General features: G+C 35.3%; 1 protein-coding gene across 1 annotated transcript in view; it reads left to right on the top strand.

Annotated features, from left to right (window-relative positions):
- Window positions 1-24,357, top strand: part of NBEA (neurobeachin) — a 235,388-nt gene that overhangs the window by 192,649 nt on the left and 18,382 nt on the right. The window contains exon 35 of the mRNA XM_075498349.1: window positions 1,786-1,952. Coding sequence (XP_075354464.1) covers window positions 1,786-1,952 — 167 coding nt within the window. The remainder of the gene's footprint in view (window positions 1-1,785; window positions 1,953-24,357) is intronic.

Raw genomic sequence — 24,357 nt, 5'->3', positions numbered from 1 at the left:
TATATTGTCTTTAATAATGGTAGGTATATAACTGAACATTTTATTATTCATTCTACTTGAAAGTAGTTGGGACAAAGATATTTCTGGTAGTTTTCTGTTGCATAATTGTAAATCTGTCATTTTCTTTTAATAAGCTGTATTGGTATATGTTCTGGGTTTTAGTACATGTTAATCATTGCTCTCAGCCAGAGAAGTGAGTGGCTATTTTATTTTTACCTTTTAAACTTTAATTGAATCATTATGGGTGAAATTATTTGGCCCAAGCTGCATCGAGTTACTATGTTGCCTGTGTAGTGGGGAGGCCATGGACCAGCATCTAAATTTTATCCTGTGACTCCAGTTGCAGTCAGGGCCAGGGAAATTCCTCCCAGAATGGGTGCTTTACAGTTAACTTTCATTTTGTTAACCTTTGTAATTGTTCAGGAAGAAAAATGAAAATTTAATTTTACCGTCCAATGAGCTGGTGAAATATTAACCTCATTACTAAGGCAGATCATTGTACTAATTGGTGCTTCCCTGTACAAGAAGATAAATTGAAAAATGAATTAACCCTTTATGAATTAGTGTAATGATTGTTCTCTTCGAGATAGATTACTTGAAATAATGGCTCTAACACAGTGGAAAGACCACTGTTAAAATCTTACTGAATGCTAATGTGATCTGTAGTAAAAAGGTAGTGTGCAGAAATATGAAGAATAAACTACAAATTAGTATGAGGTTTAACTTAAATTGCTCTTTTGAATATTAGAAAATAGGATTCTATTCAGCATTGTGTGACAGCATTGAGTGTTGGTTAAACATTCTAAAATGGTGCACAATAACTGTGCATGCAAAAATATCTCTTAAAAGATGATATTAAAATTAGCTGTTTTGAGAATAATCTAGCCTTTGTACTTTATACCTAGAAAATGATGCTTATAATGGATTTCTTTGAATTAGTATGGCTACATTTGCTTTGTTTAGACATTTTGAAAGGATCTTTACTAGGAGGAGAAATTGAATTTGAACTTAACATGATTTTGAGAAAAGAAATGGAAAAATTATATTGTGCTTATTATACATAAGGAAAGGATTTATCAAAACTAAAATACCCTATAGAGTTATGACAGTTTTAGAAACAAATTTCCATGAAGGTCAATAACCATGGCATTTATTTTAGAGGTTGAAACATGATGAAAACATTAGATCTTTCTCAGTTTAAAAGATGAGCGATTTTTTAACCATTGGGGTTTTATGAAAGTAGTCGTATGTTATGAAAATTTTTCATGGTGTGATATGAAATAGAAAATATACTCCTTAATTTCATAGTTAAAGGAGTTTCTCTTTAGCATCCATAATAATAAAATTATCAAATGGCTTTTTAATTGTAGGTTTTATTGCAATTTAAACATCAAAACCAGAGTACATAATTTTTTCCTGCGCATTATGTTATGTATGTTATACCTGTATTTTATACCTGAGAACACATGAAACTTACAAATAAAGGCCAACTTTTAAGGCATACCTGTGGTCACACATATACACACAGAGGTGTATAGCTAGATGTTTTTAATTGCAATTCTGTTGTCTTTGCCCTTGATATTTCAATTTTTACATGTTCTAACGGAGTGCTTTTTCACGGATAATATGTAGTAGTAGAACCATTTCAATGGAATGGTGTGTCCTATTCCTCTGAAAAGTATTTTAAAGAGTTCTTGTCATATTTAAAGATTTTTAGTAAATAATCATTTTAAGGCGATTCTAAATAGCCTGTCTTTTATGAAGTAGATATACTTTCATTCCTAGTCGCAGTGTGCTCAGTATGCTGCTGACAGAAGAGAGGAGGAGAAGATGTGTGATCATCTTATCAGCGCTGCTAAGCATCGAGATCACGTTACAGCCAATCAGCTGAAACAGAAGATACTCAACATACTAACAAATAAGCATGGTGCCTGGGGAGCTGTTTCTCACAGGTAAGCTGCACATGTCAAATGTGTGGGTTTTTAATGTTACCTTCAAAGTTTAAGAAAAGCAGTCATTGTATAACTGAAATGAATGTGTGAGGAGCTAGTATTGCTAAAATGTATTTTCTCTGTTAGTCTTTTCTTCAACTGGTTCTTGAGAAGTCCTCGTTGCTAAAGATTCACAGATCAAACTCCTTTATAGACTGCAAACGTAGTATTTTAAATAAATTGTAATGGGTATTTGTTGATTATAATGCAATTTTACTGTTAGTATATCAGTAGGTTTTGAAGCTCCTACCAGTGTTAGAATCTGAGTGAAGTGTTCTGAATAAGATATTGAAAGATGTAGAGATTTCCATATAGACTGCGACAGAGGAAGCGTGAAATAAAGATGAGAGAGTCAAAATGACCCGTCTAGCATTATAGAGTAAGTCAGTATTAGAATAACCAGCAGAACCAGGTCACTTCAGTCGCTGTCTAATGCTTTCTTCTGTTTATAGTTTTTTCTGTGCAAGTAACAAACTGGTAAGATCCACTAGTAAATCTTAACTCTCCTACAACAAAACAGTAGTCAGTGCCAGCCATGCACAGTCAAACTCTGTATGCTTAAAGCAAACTTATATTGTATTTAAATGTAGCATGTGCAAAGCTGAACATAACCAAAGTGCAGCTCAATTCTACAGGTACTCCTGTTAAAAAAAATAACAAAATAAAAAAAGCATGATGCAAAATATATAATTATTACTGTATGCAAGTGATAATATAGTATTTTAATCAGAGCTGCCTTGAATACTGTTTTTAAAAGTTCATTCTATTCAACATAGGGGTGAAATTAAACTTTTTCATATATCATGCAAAAAAACAGAGCCTTGCTCTTCTGAGTCACAAAAATAGCCAGTGGCTAAGGTGCTGACCCTCGTGTGGAAGACTTGAGCTCAAATTGCTCCTTTCCTTCATTCAGAGCAAGGTCTTGAACCTGTCTGCAAAACTAGAGACTGCCAAGTCTCTCTCTTGTTCGTGCATTCTAGCCACAAATATTTGATTATGTATTCAAAGTGGAACAGCTCAAACAAGAGAAATCAAGGAAGTTCTGCTTCCAAATTTCCAAATTTTTATAGTTTAATTTTCCACTTAAATCCTAATAAACTCTGCTCTGAGTCAGGCAGAGCAGATCAGAAAGTTCCATTTCAGCTCTGAAAAACCTTTTCAGTAAAAATATAGTTGAGACTGATAGACTAATACAAAAACTTTTCTCTAGATAAATATTTTCTTTCAAAAAATCTATTTGAATCTAAGCTTGAATACATATCTAGGGCTTAAGCTTATTAGAAAAGTTGTCAAATAATAAATTTGACACATTAGTAATAATATTTAATAAATGCCACAGATACTGTTCATTCTTTTTGTCATTCTGTCTAGTTGGTTCTTGCAGTTATACAGTGTTAAAAAAATGTAATTTTTCATGTGCATCATCCTTATAGCCTTATATCTTCCAAAGAAATCACTATTTCCTGGATGATGATGGAGATGTATTTATTTTTTAAGGTGGTAGAAAGTGTAGAAATTCAGTCTTATGGAAATTCTGTAGTCTAGTGCCAGAGACATTCTGGTGGAAATTACAAAAATGACATGTAGAAGATTGTGATATGGTTAATTCAAAACAGCCTTAGTCCATAATGGACACTCGTGTTATCTCTAGTTGAGGCTTAAAGCTGTACATCCGGAGACTTGAGCGTCATGAAAGTAACTGCAATTTTCAGTCCTTTTAGTGTCTTTGAATTTTTGACTAATGTTGTTGCTCAAGTTTGTGAATGGCTGCAGACACTTTGCAGGCTTAAGTCAGTTCCTGGTCACTAACTTTTTCAGGAGACCATCTCTTCTTTGGGCCAGAGAGATAACTTTCCTCTCCTGGATTGTTGATGGCATCCTAAATGGCAACAGACCACTGCTGCAGCTTTTTTTGCTCTTCAGTCCGTGATAGTTTTTGATGGGCCATGAAGCAGCTTGACACCTGTGACAAACCTATCAAATTTCTTACATCAAGCAAAAGAAACTCTTATTTTATTCCTGTCATGCCACTTCCCTGGCGTGCCTGCTTCTCAATTACTTGCAGTGCTCCTTTCCCATTTCGGCACTCGCCGTGTGCCTGGTTGTTGGCCTGGTTGTATGTTAGCTGCAGGCTGCTGCTTAACCTGGAGAAGGGGGGACATGGCGACAGCACGAGGTCTCCAAGTGGGGTTCCCCGTTTGCAGGAGCCGGTCAGGAGGAAAATGGCCTTGCACTGCAGGTCTCGCCATGTGTGCCGTGGCAGCTGTGTGATCCACCACACGAGTGCGCCTTCGGTCGTGAGATCTAGTGGACTGTGAATGGAAAGGCCTAGGATGGCAGCAGGTATGGGGGAGATGCCCAGTGGGAGAGCCTCTAAGCCTTGTTAAGAACCAAGGCCACTGGTTCTCAGTGGGCAGATTTAAAGGCTTCAAGTGCAGAAAGTAGAGAGGGGTCTCGTTAAACTGCTTAGGCACAGAAGGCAAAACCTGTTGTTAATTAGGTAGTTCCTCTAATACTGTTTATATGATGGAAATTGAGATGGGTTCAAAAATTGTACATACTTCTGGGCTTGGCTGGCAGGAGACACAACAGGCCTCAAGTCTCTGTTTTTAATTCCTGACAAACAGTTACAGCCTTAGCAGTCTCTTTATAAACTGTTGCTTCTCTGTGCCCCAGGAGATACAGCCTGACTGGAATACAGAGTTACTTAAGAAAAAAAATAGGTTGACACTCCAGACCTCTAGACCTCTGCAGTGACTCCATCATTTCTGTCGGGGAGAGGGTTGCCAGTTCCCAAGGCGCGGTGCTGGTCTCCTGTCCATCTCTTGCGCTGGAGAACGTTCATTGAAACAATGAATGAGGGAGATCGTTCTCAGGCCCAGGAGGGGCAGAGGAAGGAATAGGCAATCGCCTCTGCATGATAAATACTTGGGCAATAGCCTTTTGACGTCCAAAATGAATAAGATGGGTAAGAAACTAATTGGAGGAGGAGGAGTGTGCTACTTCAGAGCTTCAATTCTCTATCACATACACAATCTGCAGCTACTAATTTACTGATAATTGTAGCATATAACACATATATATGTGGTTTTGTTTATCTCTCTTCAAGGTAAAGAACAATTTTTAAGTTCTTTAACACAGATGCTCATGTTATAAAATACTAAGGTGAATTTTGTGAAATATGACCCAGCTGTAGAGAAAATTTTTCCTTGTGTTTGTGGTTCAACAATGAGCTTGTAAGCCTCCCCAGCTTTTGTGTCTGCATGTACTGTTTTTGCAGAAAGCAGCAACCAGCATTTACTGTAGGTAATCTATAGGTGCCACAAAGTTTACTCTTTGTTCATTAAGAAACAAAAAGACTATTAAGAAACATAGAAACTTAGCATTGGGAGGAAAAACAAGAGGTCTGATGAGTGAAATTCTATAGTATTTGTAAATTTTGAATTTTAAATATATTATCATAAACTCTTCTCAAAATGTCTGAAGAAACAAGAGTGAGGTTGAATGGTGTGAGTCAACAAAATACCATATGAAACTTTCAATTCTAAGTTAGCTTATAGTTACATAAAGATAGTTGAATTAAAAATAGCATGAAATAGTAGGTGATGCATTTCAATTATGTTCTTAATTAGCTATTAATTTATGAAGGAGAAGTTAATTATATGCAAGTGCTCCAACACTTGAATAAATGCCTACAAACACAGTAACATTGTACAACTATCCCTGTCCATACATTAATCAATCAGTACAGTTTGAGTTGATCTGAGAACTTGTTTACTCTGTCATCTCCTTCTGTCTAAAAATGGTAAATAACAGTTTTGAAAAAAACTTTATTTTGTATTGCTTATCAGCGTTAACTTCTTTCCCCCTTCACAAATATTTTCCCTTCACCTCATAAAGTGACAACCAAAGTTCTTTTGCTCGATTTCTTGCAGTTGTGAGCATCAACTCCTCTACAACAAAAGGAAATTATTGAATCATCTTATTTTCTCCTACATATCTCACACAAAGAATAATAGATTTCAAAATAAATCTCGTTAGTTTTTATAAATCCTGTTTGTGCCCTTAAACCAAACTAATTCTGTTTTCCTCATTTTGGCAATTTGACACTTTTTAGGTATCTTTGTAATAGCTTACCCTAAACATGCTGGTTTTCCCATTTTTAATTTCAGCATTATACCAAAATTAGAATTCTGCAGGTTTTTCCCATTCGGATGAGAAATTGATGAGTTGGTTATTTCTTTGATGCATTGCCACTTATTCAGAGTGAATATGCAACATCCTATTTCCTTGAACTCAGGAAGAATCAAACAGGGTGTTTCATAGCTTAGCGTTCAAAGCTTCTTTAAGCCAGCACTTACCCTTAGCTTTTTTCAGGGTTATAGTCTTCGTGTCACAACATATGCTTCCTTCTGTCTTCTCTGTCAGCTTCATATGGTGCTTCTCTTCCTCCCCATCTGCTTTGCTCCCCATACACATCTTTCTTAAAATAAAAAAAAAAGTTTAGTGAAACCTGTCTGTACACACAGTTCAAATTCCTTATCAGCCATATGCATGCCTGTGCTTTGGGCCATAATCTGTTACCGTGTTTGTTTGGAGTATTCTTTTATTTCACCTTCTTGGTTTAATCACATATCTCAACTTTTCAAAAACTTTTATTCATGAATACTGTATATATAGCTCCACCTTACCATTTCTATAGGTTTAAGGCAATCTAGGGCAATACAAAGCTTTCTGAGTTCCAGTTTGTGTTCTAAATCTAAATATTAAATACTTGTCATAGATATTTTCACATGATCAGTTTTGATATACACAGGAGGATTACTATAATGAGAAAAATGACATTTAAAAATGAGACTTGGTTCTCTTGCTTTCTGTGATTTGATGAAGGAGGTTCTACCTACATTAAAGCAGCTTTACCAAATAGCAAGTATACAAGGGCTTTTTCTGTTCAAATCCATCTTTGGTTAAACTAGACACCCATAACAAATTAATCATTCATGGTGGAGGGCAGAGCTGTCAAACTCATTCTGTGGTGAAGACCAAATTCGTCTGGGGAGATAGGCTGGAAATAAAAAGTTTCTTGCCAGACAGCTAGTTCTGCCTCTCACTACAGCATGTGCTTCTGCAGAGATTGGGTTCTGCTGGGGGCCGGGGGGGAGAGCGGAAAGAGGAGAACTTCCCTTTTCTGAGCCTATGGGCTTGGCAGTTAAGTCGATTCTGGGATGACACTGCTTCTAAACCAAATGTTTCCAGTTTACAGCAAGGGAGACCAGAACGCAGGAATTTAGTAAGAAGGAGTTTCCCTTACAGCCAGCCTTTGGCATGCGCTGACTCCATCACTATACTAGCTGCTGTCTTAGGAAGTTCAGAGACACAGAACCTGTCCTGTGCCCCACTGCAAATCAGCTTCATCTGGTTTAGCTATTCATTCATTTCTGGCTCATTTTAACTGCTAGACATAAATTACAAAGGGAGCTTTAGAACAGTGGAAAAGATGTAGGACCAGATCCTGTCTACTGGATCCAGCAGTGTGTTTGACATGCCTGTTGTTAGAGGGTCTGTTAAGGTTCTGCATTTTTCCACATACTCTGTAAGAACTATGAGTTTTCTATGTTTCTGGAATTGGTGGAATCTATTTTTCTTTGCAGAATAGATCCTTCCAGATTGATCTGATGGAACCTGCATACTTTTCAGCTCATTCATTAGCTATCCTGAATACCAAGGTTCAAATATTTAGTTCTGAGACGATTTCATTACAACAAAAGATTAAGAAAATGCTTTTCTGTCTTCTATTGTTTTTACTTAACTGCACTACTTGAGATACCTTGAGATCAGCAAAAGTGTCAGCATTATTCACGTTTTAGGTCCAGTATTAGTCATCCTTCTGTAGCAGGTTTTAAACATAAACGTGAGTGAGACTATTTTTCTAATCTGATCACTCTTTTGTAGTATTTTACTATTTCAACCCCCTTCTTACCTTTCTTACTATGCTTTCAACTTTGTGCTGCTCCTGCTGCTCTGCCCCCATTCTGTTACAACCCCTACCCATTACCTACCCTCTTCCTTCCTCCCTCCCTGGTTGCTTACTGCTGTGGTGGAAGGCAGAGACTATTTGAAGGAGCCTTTGCTAATGGTGCTGTGGCATTTGACAAGCACAATGGAAAAAGGGGGATAGAAGAATTCTCTATCATTGTCTAATAATAGGAACTTATAGGATGCTATTTGCAGCATAGAGATACCTGCCAAGAAAGGAGTATTGTATAACCGGAGATGGGCTGTACGAGTGAGTGCACAGTTTGATTACGTGAGATTTATTCAGTTCTGTGTTTGTGCAAGGTTACTCAGTTGTTTTGGACTGTGGTGCTGTTCACTATGGATTTTTTTCCCACAGCTGGAATAAACCTCTGAAGAAAATAATTTCTTTGGAAAGAGGTAGTATTTTCCAATGTTGGGAAACACATTCAGAGAAGATTTCTTCAACTCTACGGAAAGACTTGTTTATCTCTAGGAAGTACAGTACATTGTATTTCATATTAAAGAAGGAAGGCTTCTGCATTTTCTTTCACATTATTACTTCTGCAGTAAGATAATTCTTTTTTCTTCTTTACTGTTTTTTTTTCATTTCTCTTCAACATGTTCTCTGTTTCTGCCTAAAATTTGTTTTTCCCCTTTTGCTTCACAGCAAACACAAAGAGGAAAGTGTGGCAATATCATTTTTCTTTAAGCTTTAGAAACAACAGATCTTTAGATGTCAGTAGAGTCTTTAACTGGAACAGCCATCAGGATATATATCCAAATTGCATACAGTCAACTTACTACATATATTTTCATTGTAGCAGTAACAAGGGAATTTTAAAGTATACATATATTAAGAGAAAGGCCAACCTTAACAAGCCAAGAGGGACTTCTGCTCCTTCTTAAGTCTAGCCATAGAGCTAGCACATGCACATGCAGCCATTCAGCTTCCAGGATACCAGTCACAACAGTGAAACAGCCTCTGCAGTGGGTATCAGCAGACTGGACTAACAGTTGCTGGTATTGGACAACGTTTCTAGCATCTGTGCTCCTTCTTTCTCTGCCTCCAATTTAGATAGAAGTAGAAACTGAGTAGAAACCATGAGGGAAGAATTTCTCATTAGGCAGATAACACTTCCCTCACATGATTCTCACTTTTTCTGCCATGCCTATCTAGTAATACCTGTGCAATATAGCAGTGGATTTCCCATGTTCTCCATATGTAAGAATAGAAAGCAAAGAATAAAAAAGAAACAAAAGCCATAGATTAGAAGATTCTGAAAAAGTAAGTTTTCTGTTTCTAAGAAGGCTTTTTTTTTCTCAGAAATGAAAATTCTTTGATTTATTCTTTGTTTTGTGACATAAAATGGGTGAAAAACATCATATTTTTAAGTCACAGTAAGCTGTTGTAGTACCATTACACTCCAGGATTCTTTCCCATGTGATGCTTCAAGTAGATTACAGAAGATGAATGCAAAGCTGTAGAAAATGTTTTGGTTTTGTTTCTGAGAGAAACATCTGTAGTGTTTTGACAGACTTCTCAGACATTTTTGTTGGAAACATCAGAAATGCAAAGTTTAACCAGAAGTGAAAACCCACTGGAGCCATTTTGATTCCACTCCTCTCAAAACTTTAATGTGTCTTGTACTTTTTTATTTGAAATATATTTATGTCCAACCATATGTTTGTAAAATAATTTGAGACATTCAGAGTAGGATCTGGAAAGGAACTGAAGATTAAATCATCCTCAGGCACTGAGGCAGGCGTAGTCTGGTAAATCCCTATTACATGCTTTGCATCCCCCTTTCTTTGGGGGGTGGGGGGGAGTGGAATTCTACAAACACCTTAGAAAACCTGTTCTATATCTTTGATAGCTTTATAGTTGAATTTGCATGTACATTATAGAATCATTTTCTTTGCTACGAATTAGATTAATTATACCTGGTTTTAAACCTCGCCCTTCTCAAAGTTTTTGGAAGCTGATACTGTCCTTTCAGGCTGTTGACTTCCGGACTAGACAAACACAGTTTTTTCAGTCTTCCTTTGCTGATTAAATTATCTATATCTTGTATAATGTTGATGTCTTGCTTTAGATTCCTTGCAGTTTGCCTACATCTTCCTTAGAAAGAGGTACTGCAATCTGGGCACTTGATTGCAGGCAAGCCCTCAACAATGCACAACTCTACTTAAGGTTGTTTCACACTATAGCTTTACTAATGCATCCTAAAATGAGATTGTAGGCTCAGCCAGTACTTCCCAGAACCACTCTGCAGGCTCTTACTCCCTTCTACTAATTGACAATCATTTGCTGCTTTGTATCTGTGCTTGTAATTGTTTTTAAGACTGTTGTCTCTCTCTGCCATCTTACAGATTTTAGACTTTTTAAAGTAATTTTGAATTATTATTCTCCTGAGTTATTCTTAGAATTCTCACAGGTTGTTGTCACCTCAAGTTTTATTGTGGATTTTCTCTGATTCTTCATCAAACTTGGTAAAGAAATGTTTAATACAGCAGAATTCAGGAAACAACCCATACAGTCTCCCACTTGAAAATATTCCAAATCTGGTCACGAACCTTTGGTACTCACTATAAAAAAGTCCGGTTTTAACCATTCATGTATTCCTCTATTATATTGTTACATATTTCTCTTAGTCTATGCGAACAGTAAGTACTCTTGTGTCAAAAGCTCACTATTCTGATTATGCTGTAGATGAATAAATAAATAAATCAAATGGCAAAGGTGTAAAGGAAATTACTTGTTCATAATAAACCTACATTATATTGTTTCATATTAATTAGCTGATTGATAAATTCTTCTAGTATCTGCATGTATCAAAGGTAAACATTAGTTTATAATGCATTTAGTGTGCTTTTCCCCTTTATAGACCAGATAGCATCCTTTTCCAGTCATCTGGAATCACATCTATCCTTCATAAATTTTCAGAGAACTGCTAAGTGGTCAGGGCTTGCCCTCTCCTCCTCCTTTTTTCTTGCTACGCTGTCTTTATGATTATATGAGTTTATTAAGAGCTCTTGACTACAACCACATTGGTATTTTAGTATATTTGGTCTTCCTTCCACATCAGAATTGTTTGGTGTTGTGTATGTAATTTTGGTTTTAGGAATCATGGCAGGTTTATTTTCAAGGGGGTTTATCCAGCAATTTCCTGAAATTTTCTAAGTTTGGGGGATTTAAACTTGGTTATTCTGTAGCTTTAACGTCTTTTCTTGGAAATATGAACTCCATTTCAGTGATTATTTTCACTCTAGATATACTTCCTCTTAGCTATTCTCATGAAAAAAACTTGAACTAGTCAGAATCAAATCTAAACTATCTTACTGGACTTAAGCTACTGTTCAACCTAGCATACACATGTATACAAAACATACATCTTTTTACAACTTTTTTTTTTAAGTTTTTTAAGATCTATTGTTTTAATAAATGAGTCCTTTACCACCAAGTTTGATCTTTTTTCAGTTATTTAATTTTAGGTTTTTTAAACATCTCTTGTCTCCATCCTCTTTCATAGGTGGTGGTAGATATTTTTCTGTTATATCTCAAAGTGCAGTACTAACTTGTTTTTTTCCTTTTAACATTGCCCAGACTTTCAATGAGACTTTCATGCCTGTTTCCGAACTTCAGAGGAAGTAAACTATTATGTGTTAAACAAAAAGTACTTTTTTCTTGGTTTTTCCAGGAACAAACCCTGATTTGTCTTGGCAAGCTTCTATGATGCCAGCCTAAGTTTTATCTTCTGGATACTAAGACTTCTTACTTCTTAGTTCCTGTATTTCCCATTTTCCTCCTTGCAATGTATAATCAGCTAAGATATGTAACAGACTGATCCATTTTTCTTGTCTCCTCAGTTGTTGTGTTTTTTTTTTTTCTCCTCCCCCCCCAGGGGGAAAAAAAAATCAACCTTCAAGATTTTTGTTTTCCCCTTTTTTGCTTCCCTGTAGTACAACATCATCCTCCTTCAAACTAGTTTAGAGCTTTCCTAAGTGAATGCGTCAATCATACAGGTCATCTGATGCTAAAGAGAAAATATTTTATCTCTGCATAGCAGGTTTTTGTTTCGGTTCATAGTCCCATGTTTTGAGGAAATCAAAGATCTCTCAGCAGTGTCTGTTCTGTCCTTAGAGCTGTACCTTTACCATCAACCAGAAATACACTGTGCTTGTGCCTATTTCACTTTATCTCCTCTCACTCTGTCTGCAGTAATTTCTAATCTGCGTGGAGTCATATCTTGCAGTGTTACTACAGGGGATTGATAGGCAAGTGAACGTGCCACTGCTGCTCCCAAGTGCCACAGAAGAGGTCCTGTTTTCAGCTGTACAGGAGGAACATGGTTTGTTGGACACAGAGGCCAGCAACCAGAGCCTTGTCCCCTCCTTCTTACCTTAATATAGCTTAGCAGGAACGTTCCTTGGGTTTGGTGTTTCTGTATGCATTTTGTCAGCACAGCCTGCATGTTCACAGATATTAAACTATGAAGATCATCTTTACACAATTGACTTTTCTGATTTCTGAAAAATTTTCCCCGCAGACACTTCTCTTTCAGTTGATAACTGCTGGGGCTTTTTTGTTTTTGTTTTTTTAAAAGAGGGAACAAATAAGTTTACACAGGTTTATTTTGACTGATTCAGGAACACCATGTCTGTCATAGACTTCACACGACTTGAAGGAGGTTGCTGTACTTGATTATACTGCTTTCCTCATTGATAATAGAGATATGATAACGCACAGTATACTTCTAAAGAGTAATTAAATCATTCAAGATGATATTTAAAGTACTGTGTAGATTTAGTTTCATTATTTGTTTTTACATGGCTTGTATAGATTTGGTGAATTTGTTATTATAGCATTTACTTTTTCTATATAACCATGTTTTTTCTTAAACTGTTTTTTTTTCAGCAGTAATATCTGTTCACATAGATGTTTGATGTATAGGTAGATATATTTCTTGTACACTTACAGACATAAAATATCTGATGATGACAGATTGCAAGTTTCTCCCAATATTTGTACTCCCCAGTATATTGATATCTGTTGTCAATAATATAGGCTGTTGGTTAGGTTGTAAAGCTCCATTGCTCAAGAGTGTTATATTTTGAAGTCATCTGTCATGGATGTGTTGTAGAGATAGGAGAATATTTATGTTTATGGCATTTTAAGTAACTCAGTAAGACCCTTTAGAATATACAGAAAAGGCTTGTTTACTGTCATCACTGCTCACTTAATCCTGTGACCTTGACATGATAGTATGCCCATAAAGCTCCCTGCGGGTAGTTCAATAAAATAGATGAACATCAGAGTCTAATGATTGTTTCAGCTTCAGGAATATACTGCCTTATGCCATAAATATTTCTTAAACATTCAATAGCGCTGAACCATTTTAAAACCCAATAATGTATCAAACTATCCAATTGTCTAGATTATTAGAAAATCCACAAAAAGATGCATAAGCTGCATGTACTTCTGCTGTTCAATTTGAGAATACTAACCACTGTTTTAAAAAATATTCTGTATACACAATACCAATAGACTAAAATTAAAGTTATTTCTTAAAATTTAAGTGTACTTATTTTTCAGATTCCCATTGTTTTTTTCTATTCTCTCCTGATAGCAAATTATATTTATTGGGTGGGAATACTTTTTGGTTTTGTTACAGTCACAATCTGAATCTAGGAAAGATTAACGTGTAAGAAATTTCTTTTGATGATCTACTAGAAGTTATGTTTGCAGTAATGGTAGGAAGCAATAAAAACGTACATAAAGAGGAAGCTAAATTTGATGTCTCTCAGGCCCAATTTAGAAATACTACTGAAGCCTTTGGGATACTTTGCCTTAAGAGGGCCTTAATTTTTATGCATAATATATCTTGTGCTATGTGAAAACATGGAGGAAAGAAAAGCATGATATATTTGCCTCATGGTGCGTGCAAGTGTTGTTTTGGTATTAAAAAAATGTTCATTTTTAATTTTTTTTAATGTATAGACATTCAAGTTTCCAATTTCTATTAGCTAACAATGCATTATTTTCAGACACATAGTAGTATTTTACACTGAATAATACCCCAACCTCTTATGTTTTCTTGAATAAAAAGTGATGTTTTCAAAGTTGATGACAGCTTAATAGTAGAGGAAATTTATTTAGTGAACTTCAGACAGTATTTTCAGTAGCAGAGTTTCATACTGAACTGTTGAGCTAAAAATCTATGAAAATTAATTGAGTGAAACCTGTCAGGAAAGAAGAGCAGCCAGGAGCAGGAGCAGGATGTGATATGTATCCACCAGAAAAAAATGGAATCTGCTATCCTTTCTGATTTAACCTCAATTAAGTACCACTGAGAAGCATGAGAGAAAATAAAAACACACCCCACATTATCTAGCTAAATGCCAGGCAAGGCTGAATAAGAAAAAAAAAATTTCTTTCATAATAGTCTTTCCATTTGAGATCATCATGAAGAGTTAATGAAAATCTCTGTTTGTATACTCTCAGAGGACACAGACAGACAAACTGCTTAATTGTTCCCCAAGTATATGTTACTTTTCATTTTTAACAGTCTTGGAATTAAAAATGTAGAAAAACTGTGATTGGAAACTTGTGGGAATGGCCACCAATTTCTCTGATAATGGCCTCAATGAAAAATATACTGTCTATTAAATTTTAACAAAGAAGGTGTTATAAAGGTTTGAGGCCTGATGGAATAAAACCAAACTATTAAAATTAGTATAAAAGATAGATTGGCATTTATGTACAATTCAGTAGTGTTAGAGGAATATTACCAATTGTCTTTAAAAACAAGGAAATTACTTTTTGCATACAAATTATGTTTTTCCATTAGTGTAAATTGTCCTTTAGTGTATCAGATATACTCAGGCTTAGTTTTTTACTTATTTCTTGGACTAATGATACTGTGTATGTTGCTGCTCTTGTTTGGTGATGAATTTATTCTCTTCCCTGGAAAGAAACAGACTTGTTTCTTTCTGAATGGGCATCCAGTGGAAGCCAGGTACATTGATTTTTCTAATGTGTGTGTTGCAGAAGGTAAGTCTACAGGTCATATGTTGGGGTTTGGCTATGGTATTCCCTGTATATCTGGATCATTTGATAATCTTCAGCTGAGCTATGAAAGGATGTTATTGCCAACTGTGCAGGGAAGTTCAAAAGGTTCTGCCAGACACCACTAAATTTTAAACAGAGACCTTTTCTGAGGAATGTCCTATTCTGAAAGTACTAGAATAGCTCCTTTATTTCATTGACACAGTGACAAATTACTAAGGGTGGCTCTTTCAATGCCATATTTATTTAGAGGATTCCACTTCTTTAAAAGTAATCAACAAATTGTCAATTTGTGTACACTAAAACCAAAAAAAAAAAAGTACTTCTAAATTCTTGTTCTCTAGTATTACGATTAAGAGAATATATTTACTTTTCCCCTTCTTTTGTTAAATTTAACTTTTCACAGTCCCCACAATAAAGTTGTAATGCTACTGTTTCCTAAAAGGCATACATTCCTTAGGAAAAATCTCTGCTGTAAAAATGAGAAGGCCACAATGGACATTCCCTTACAAGAGAACTTCTACAGATTCCTGTTGTCATTGATGGTTTCCAAAACATTTATAAGATGTTAAATCACAAGCATGTTTTGAGGTAGCTTTTAGTAAATAATTGGTTTCCTGGCTGCTGGCTTTTTAGGTTCTCCATTGGCTCTAATACTCAGAAGTTTTCATTGTTGTTTTTCTCCCCGTACCAGTTGGTATTACCAGCTGTAAAGGCAAGACACATACCTTCTGCTGGTACTTTTTCAACCCTATTAAACATTCATAGCTAATATCATCACAGACATTAGAAAAGCATAAAGGTCAGTGAATTATATAATTGGCATACTTATAGCCGAATTATATTGGTTCCAGAAATTGCAGTCACTTGGACACCTAGAGCAGATGAACAAAGGGAGGGAGATTTTCATACTACCTGACAAATATTGTCTGACTAAGAAACAGCTGTAGGTGTGACTGAAGAGTCATTTTGTAAAACCTTTGAGTTTAGACTTGGCAGACAAGCAAATTTGGAAGGATCTGGAAGCAGTGGTCCTTACTCCCCAGTTTTTATTCTCACGTCTGACATGAACAGTGAAACTATAAAGTATCAGTCAAGCATTTGTGTTACTTTTTGAGCTGCCTGAATTTCAAATTAGTAGCACCTTTTTTGATTATTTGGAGAGCAGAAAAGAAAGGGGTGAATCTTCTCCCTTTCCATAACCATGCTCACCACTCTTCACTTTGTTCTCCTTCTGATGGTAAAAAAAGGCAATCGCCAACAAAATCAAAAAGTTTTACTAGTCCAACATCAGGGCAGAAGCACTGAAATTTGAAGTCCTTTATGAGGTGGAATAATTTTCAGGAATTCCAGGAAGGACTAATTTCCTTAATGGAAATTCTAAACTCTGATATGTCTTCACATTTTACAGTTTGCATCAAGAAGGAGCAAAACTCTTAGGGTCATTGCCTGAATTTATGAAGGGAGGAAAGATTGCTGGTATATTCCAAAATTTACTCTATATTTACATAACAACTTCCTTTCTTTTTCTTTTCTAAACCAGCCAGCAATAATAAAGGGGGAACATGGTTTACAGGATTTATAGTTCTGGGGTCAGCGGCCCCTTCCTCAGATTTCTCCCTGAACACAATTGTCAGTGCAGTTCGGTTTAGAGCCAATTATGTGCCTCCATTTACAGTATCGGGGTGTTGCCTACCTTCCAAAACTTTCCTGTAGACTTGGATCAACGAAAAGTTTTAAAATGACACTGTACTGAGTGCACTCAGTAGTTTTTACTCTCTAGTATATTGAAAACAAGGCAATTTAACATGCATAATTTAGCTGGATGTCTCATGTATTGAGATCAGGAATTAAGAGATAAAAGTACTGTAAAATGTTGTTTCCTTTTGTGGACTGCATTAAGTGATTGTGCTCATGCATGCATTTGTACCATAGTATGTTAAGTCACAGAGTATAGTTTTTGAGATTTTCTTCAGCACTGTTGCTTAATTATTTTGATTTTTGTGGTTTAATTATTTATTTGAATTTTTGGTCTGACAAATTATATGCTTGGTCATACTTCTTAAGCAACTCAGTGATGCAGGAATATTTTGCATGTGATTCTGGGGTGGGTGAGAGCTGTTTTTCTGTGGGTCAAGAAAGCAATAGGAGTGAAAAAATGATGTGTTATTTCCATGATCTAAATGTTCTGCAGCAGTAGCAGCAGCTGAGCAACTCACTGTTATTCAATGCTACATTAACTTTTCCATTAATGCTGGTGCTGTAAAATATGAAGCCCTTAAGCGCTGTGAAGTTGCTGTCTGATTTTTGTTCCTTTACATGGCTGCTGTATATTTGCATGTTGCAACCATTATATGGAAAATCGCCATCATTACTTTTTAGAAGGTCATTCTCTTTTTGTTCTGAATATAGTTAGATACAGAAAAGCCTTAATAGAAGAAAGGGTCTTTAAACAATTCACTACAAATGCTGTCTTTTTAGTTATTTGCTACTATGATTATATGATGGCAGCCCAAATGTCAACAAGACATTTTGCTTCTGGGTTTTTCTTTCTTTCTTCATTAAATAAAAAACAAAATCAAAAATAACCCAAGATAACACACTAGAGACCACGAAAGACCTATTTTTTCCCTAAAAAAAAAAAAAAGAAACAAAACAGTCCTGTTAGGTGGAAAATTATTTTTCAGAAATTATTAAATATTATTTTGCACTGAGATCAATTTTTGTTACATAATAAACATAATTATATTTTAAAAATGCTGGAATATTTTTAACTGAATAATATATGAAGACTGGATTTATGATTATTCAAATTTCTTGTAGTTTTTAAATCTTTGTTGAAAAGACACATATTTATGGGATTTGATAAGTGGATTTAATAAGTGCCAATAACAAATCAGAACAGCAATTCATGGCACTTCCGACCAAGACATACCAACCGTTCCACCCACTCTCCCCTCTAGAATTCACAGTACAGTTCATATGGGAAAGCAAGATTCTTTCTTCGGCTATGAAAGCAGTCACTTTATGCCCTAAATAATGAAGTTATAATCTTGGTGGTGCCAGTGAGGTGACACCTCAACGCTGAATAAATCATTCCAGTCTTTATCTATCCGCCTTGTTTTCCCCATCTGTAATACGTGAATTATGGTACTTTGCTAACAGAGTGATTTGAGATCTGTTGATGGAAAAAAAAAACCTAAAAATAGTGCTCTAATTAATATCATATTTTAAGAGAAAGGTTTTAAATATTTAGTGCTGCTTTGCTTTATTTTTAAACATGCTTTAGTTGTGTAGTTCTTCAGTGAGTTTTTGCTATGTCCCAGATTCACTGTGTTCATTGTTCTGATGGTTAAAATCACCAGCATCTGAATCTGCATCAGCATCTGAATAACAGGATGAGTTTGTGTGGTGGCTCATATAGAGGCCTTTCTAGCTTCATGTAGCCATTGCCGTTGCACTTAAGAGCTGTTTCTGGCATTTTTGGAACAGAATGAAATGGCACATCTGATTTGACTAGCAAGTCCTTACTTCTATATTCAGTCAAATTGTTTTATTTATTTTCCGTGGATTTCTCTGCCACCTGTCTCTCATACAGAATTTTTGTGATACTATTTTTTTTTTCAAATTCAGATATTTTGATGTTGGTATTATTTGATTTCAGGTACACACAGGAAGATGAATTTAGTATCTAAATGCTAGAAATAACATTCTGTATTCTATAAATAGACAGACTATCCATATTGAGCCCTAAGTCTACAAAGAAATTTTACCCTGTTTTCATGACATTACATTTACAAGAAAGTTTAGAATGGATTATATTCTTTCCATTATGAAAATATTGCTTTTATTTCAGGAATTTCATTTACTTAGTGTCTAACTTAATCATTTAGGAATTTTTCACAGTCCTGTTTAGTAATCACTAATCTGAATGGCATTGTGTTACCAGCACATGTTCTGAGTGTGCATTTGCTACTCTAAACACTCTTGGGTGTTGCTTGAATCTCATCCCTGGACTGTGTCCTTCCAACACAGGATTATGATTTTTCTCATTTATTTCTCATACGCTGTTGAGAAAATCCTTTTACACTTTTATCCAGGGTGTACTTCCTCCGAAAACCTGTTCAGTGTCTTTTCTGTGTTGATGCCCTGGCTGGATAGTCTACAGCAGTGTGGCACTCGGAAATGTTTGTGGTCCCGTTTAGGCAGCTCATAAAGGGGCTTTTTGGGAATGGGAAAAAAGGGGGTAAAAAAAGTCATTGGTTCAAACCTGTAAATTATTTTTAAGCTTTTTTTAATGAGTAAGATACTAGGGATTGATGAAATAATTTGGAACAAGAAAAGCTGTTCAATTAAAAATTGTCTTACAAAATCACACAATTTTTTAGTCAGTTTGAATGGGCTGTCCTAAAAATCCATAACTACATATGAGCAAAGTAACATATAAAAACATAGTATGTTTTGAATGCTGAGGAACAACAGAGCTCTTAGATACCATAAAATGCAGATTAGAAAAGCCTAAGGTGGATAAAACCCAGTGTGCTTGTGTAAATAGTATAGTTCTGTAAATATAGGATTAAGATTTTTGTTTCACAAAATAGCTGTTTCTACTTTAGGAATTTGTTTTTTCTTTGATATCTGGAAAAAAAGTCCTCCTCCCTGAAGCATTAAGTGGTTCTAGGTTTGGGGAACAACTTAGTGTAAGAATTTAATATTCACTGTAACTGAATATTTTCACTTGAATTTCTACTTTGTGCTCCTATTCATTAAAAGAGAAAAGAATCTCAAGGTACTTGATCAAAAAACAAAGGGAAGTTTTATGATCTTCCTTGGTATGAATCCAGTTAAAGGATTAACAGTGTAAGTCAGACTCTGAAATGAAAAGGCAAAAATACATTACTCAAAATATCATTTTAACAGTGATTAGCTGTTATCTGGAAAAATAGATTTCAGTTCACGGAGCAGAACACTATATTTTCTTGAAAATCAAAGTTTACAAAATAAATTTCAATATTTTTTAGTATGGCAGGTGATGAATGTTCTCCCACAGAGGTTATATCAGAAAATCAATATTTGTAAAATTGAAACAGTATAGGTTTGTATTGATCCATGTGGCTAAATCAAAATGAAAGGCTTTGTAACAGCTTTCTTAGACAGCCTGCTACCCAGTAATGGCAAACTATCAATTTTAGCTTTCCACTGATAAATCAGCTTGAAAATTGGATGTCAAATTTTTTTTTTTACTGAAGTAGTGATTTTTTATGCCCTCTAACCTTTCCTGATGTGTTAGATTGGTTTATAAGACTAAGCTCTGCCTTTTTGAAAGCAGTTGTCAAAACTGACATTTAGATATATTTTGAAACAAAACCTAAACTCTTAAAGCCTAATTTTGTCTACTAGCTGGCTTGCTGGTAATCGTATGGGTGCACCTCTGTGTAAACAAACATGAATATTTGTTTAATACTGAAAATGACATTGATTTAATAGTTCAGGTATATATGTTTCTCTCTTTTCTGATCTCTGGAGTTCACAAAGGTCACGTCTTCAACTGCAGCTTTTAGAAACTAATGCTCCAGAAACTCTTTTAGCTTTCAGTGGTTAGGAAGATTGATTTTTCTTTAACTGACTGATTTTCTTTTTTATTTTGTGTTAAGTGAGACTTTATGAAAAGATAACAAGAACATCAGTTTCAGCTGCAGGTTGCAATGTGTCCTGAAAACCTGCATGGTTGCTCATTGTTTTTAATAATAGAGAAAAGAGGATACATTTGCTTTTACTCAGAAAATAGATAGCAAAATCCCTTATAATGGTGGGGGTAAACCCTTTAATCTGGGTCAACTGCAGTAGTTTTCAGTGACAGTTGACACTGCCATACCTTCATGTCTGTAGAGCAGAATATAAGTTAGCTCGAGTGGGTATTGATTGTGAAGTTTTCTGTTGTATAATTACTTTTGGCTGTAGAAAAATGTGGTGTGTATTGATCTAGATGGAAGCATTTGACTAGCAGTTTCCCTTGGCTAACAGTGAGTGTCATCTTTCAGCCATGATAAATGGTAACACTCTGGGTCAGCATAATTACTTGGTGGTGAAATGAACCTCCTGTACCTTTCTCCCTCTCACACCAAGGAACCACCATAATCATCTTTATCTGAAAGCCATGATTTACTGAACTAACCAGCCCCTTAATAAAGTCCCTTTCCCCCTCCCCACAGTAGGTACCCGCTTTAATTGTGGCTTTATACTATTATTTTAAAAACTGACCTGCTCTGTTCTGAATCCACAAGTACGTTTCTTTTTTTCCCTAACCCCTGTCAGTCGACCTAGACCTGCAAGAGGCCAGCTTTTTGTGACAATCTTTTAATCTTTATGTTTAGTGTTTGTGTAGAAAAAGGAGAAAGATTAAGGTGTTCATTGTTTTGACACACTACTTTTTAAGTCTTGGAATCAAACGTTATTAATGCAGTGGTAAATTATTAGTGTACTGCAATGAAAACTGCCGTATGAATTTATTGTCAGTAGCCCTTTAATTTTATAGAGTAATATACATTCTGGATGTGCTGTCTTTTGAGAACAGATGAGGATATCTATTCACAATATGCTGCTAGAACAGCTTCATTTATAATAATTTTGACACCTCATTTAATAACAGTTTTAAATGTAATATTTTTTTTTTAAGTATTAGCCATTTTTCTGTTTGTGTGTACGTCTAATAGGTGACAAATACGTTATCAGAAATAAGGAAATTGTATTTATTGCTAGAACAGAAAATTATGATGATTTGTATTGTTTGGCACCTTTTTAATGGGGAGTTTTCAATTTGTTATCAATATTTCATTAAAACTTCGTAGCATGTTGTTGAAAATGGATCTGTGTTTACTTGCCAGTAGTATAATATGGCCCTGGGGTAATGACTTTTTGTTAAGTAATGTTAGTTAAAGAAAATCTGGCAATAGTTTTAGATCATTTTAAGACAGCTGTGAAGGGTTTGGATAAAGGTCATTTTCAATGATTGTGCTTAGTTAAATAAATGTGAAGGGTTTCACAATGGGAATTTTGCTTTTCAGTATGCTGTCATAAATTTCCCTTTAACACATCTGGGAATACGAAGTAAAATGTAGTTGTTTCTGCCTTGAAGGCAATGTATTTTATATTTTCCTTGCTTTGTTTGTTTTCCCCTTATAATGCTGTTTATTCACATAACTAGAGTTCAAAGGTTTTACTTTGTCATAAATTAAATCTTCTATTCTCTGACAGTTTGTGGGACCCGCTGGATATAATTTTCAAATGGTTGTAACTCGAAGATTTTTTGCTGAGATTTAGTCATTAAAAGTGTTAAATTTTCTGACAACTCAGCCTCTATTGTGACCCTGGTTCATTGCTTGCTCTCTCCCTTGGCCACAGCTGGCCTCTTGCTGTTCACAGCTGAAAAGTGAAATCAATGCTGGGTCTAACAAAATGCAGATGAAAGCCATTCTGATCATATATAGTCATTTCCCGTAATTTTATCAGCCTTCAGTTTCTTAAATGATCTCTGGAAATCATTGTTTGTTCATGTGAATACAATATCAAATTTTGTGATAAAATGTCCTGTCTTTCTGAAAAGTAATACTTTCTTAAGCGTTAGTAGTGATATACAGCTCACATTGCCATAGCACGACTTTTTAAAATACCGGTCTGCTCCTTCCCCTGTTCCCTCCTGAAGGGAAGCACTACGTATCGAAGCCCGTCAAAGAGCTCCTGGCTGAATCCTGCCGGCTTTGAGCCTTTGGAATCTTGCGAATTGAGGTTTTTATGTTCTACAAGGTTCAGAGCTGGAAAGTAAGAACTCTTACCATGTGTCAATCCACATTGCCATTGATCTCTCATCCTTTTTATTTTTATTTGAGCAAGATTGGTAGGAAAGCTGTGTTGCAGTTAAAGGTGGCAGCGTATGATGTAGCTTAATGCTCCAAAGGTCACGGAACTACAATGAGTTTGATGGAAAACAGCCTTTCTCCTTATTTTAAATGGTTCCTGCTTTGATTACAGGCATTTATTATAATTATCAAGAGATTAGTCTGTTGTTATAGAATCCTTGTAATGGAACCATTTAAAAGGAATATAATGGCAGTTTATTGGATTTTGCAATGGAAAAGAGAACAGATAAAGTGGTGTTTTTTAAATGGATCAACTGCTGCCCTAAGCATACTGATTTTTTTCTTTTGTTTAACTTTACTTTTCTTTTAGTTTCACAGTTTTCAGTTACAAACTAAGGAAATCACTCACTCTTTTAAAATTTTGAAGAGATTTTATTATAACAGTTTCATTGCAGTCTAACCCTATGCAATTTAGTTGTTAAAGACATTCCTTCCATAAATTATCTTAAACTATACATATCATAAAATGTGTATTGTCTTACACAGCTGCTTTGTGATTTTATTAATATCGCCATTTAAAAAAATGGCAACAAAAAAGTATTGTTGATTTAAAATAATATATAAAAATAATTGCAAATTCTATATTTCATCAGTTGAAGTGCAGCTAGGGTGATTTCTCTTCTATATTAGCAGAATGCCATAATATTGATGAAGCTTGGTGAATTTCTTTCATGTTTATATTAATTTCCCCTACTTAACAGTTTACACTTGTATTTACTGCACTTACTCCAAAAGAATAAATGTTAAGATTATAAATCAATCATCATATTCAGATGTTACAAAATACTATTTGTGACCTGGCAGTGAATGTAAGTACTAGATGACATTTTAAAAAACTAAAAGCTTATAAACTTAGGGGGTTTTATACTAGAAATTAGTTTATATTTCAAGACCAATGAATTTCACAGTACGTGTAAGTGTGTCTTATCCTTTGTATGAACACCTTCAAAGGTTTGGGCCAAACCTACATTCTTCGAAAGAGTAATTGCAGAGCCTAAGTCCTCCCTGAGAACACACTGTCCTATGCTCGTTAGCTGAGCCATGGCATGAATTACCTAGTACTGCTGTTAACCTGGAAGTTAATTGGCTGAAACTTAGTTGACATGGGGCTATTTTGATGGCACTGGGGAATCAGCTCCAAAATAACAGTGGAAAATGATATAACAGCAAACTACAAGAATCAGATTACAAGTCTGCTACTCCGATATCTGTTGGCTGCCAGCAGAGGAGGCCGAGGGAGGAATGTAGTATTTCCCTAGGTGACTTTATCATGATACTTCCCCAGCATATCCTCGTAGCTTTCAGCAAATTGTTGCTCAGGGACTTCCTGAGCCAGAGGTGATATCCTTGAGTTTAATAACTTTTG

This window comes from Mycteria americana, chromosome 1 (assembly GCF_035582795.1).
Source record: "Mycteria americana isolate JAX WOST 10 ecotype Jacksonville Zoo and Gardens chromosome 1, USCA_MyAme_1.0, whole genome shotgun sequence".
NCBI classification, from domain to species: Eukaryota; Metazoa; Chordata; class Aves; order Ciconiiformes; family Ciconiidae; genus Mycteria; species Mycteria americana.
The sequence above is the reverse complement of the archived record's forward strand: the minus strand, read 5'-3'. Positions and strand labels throughout refer to the sequence as shown.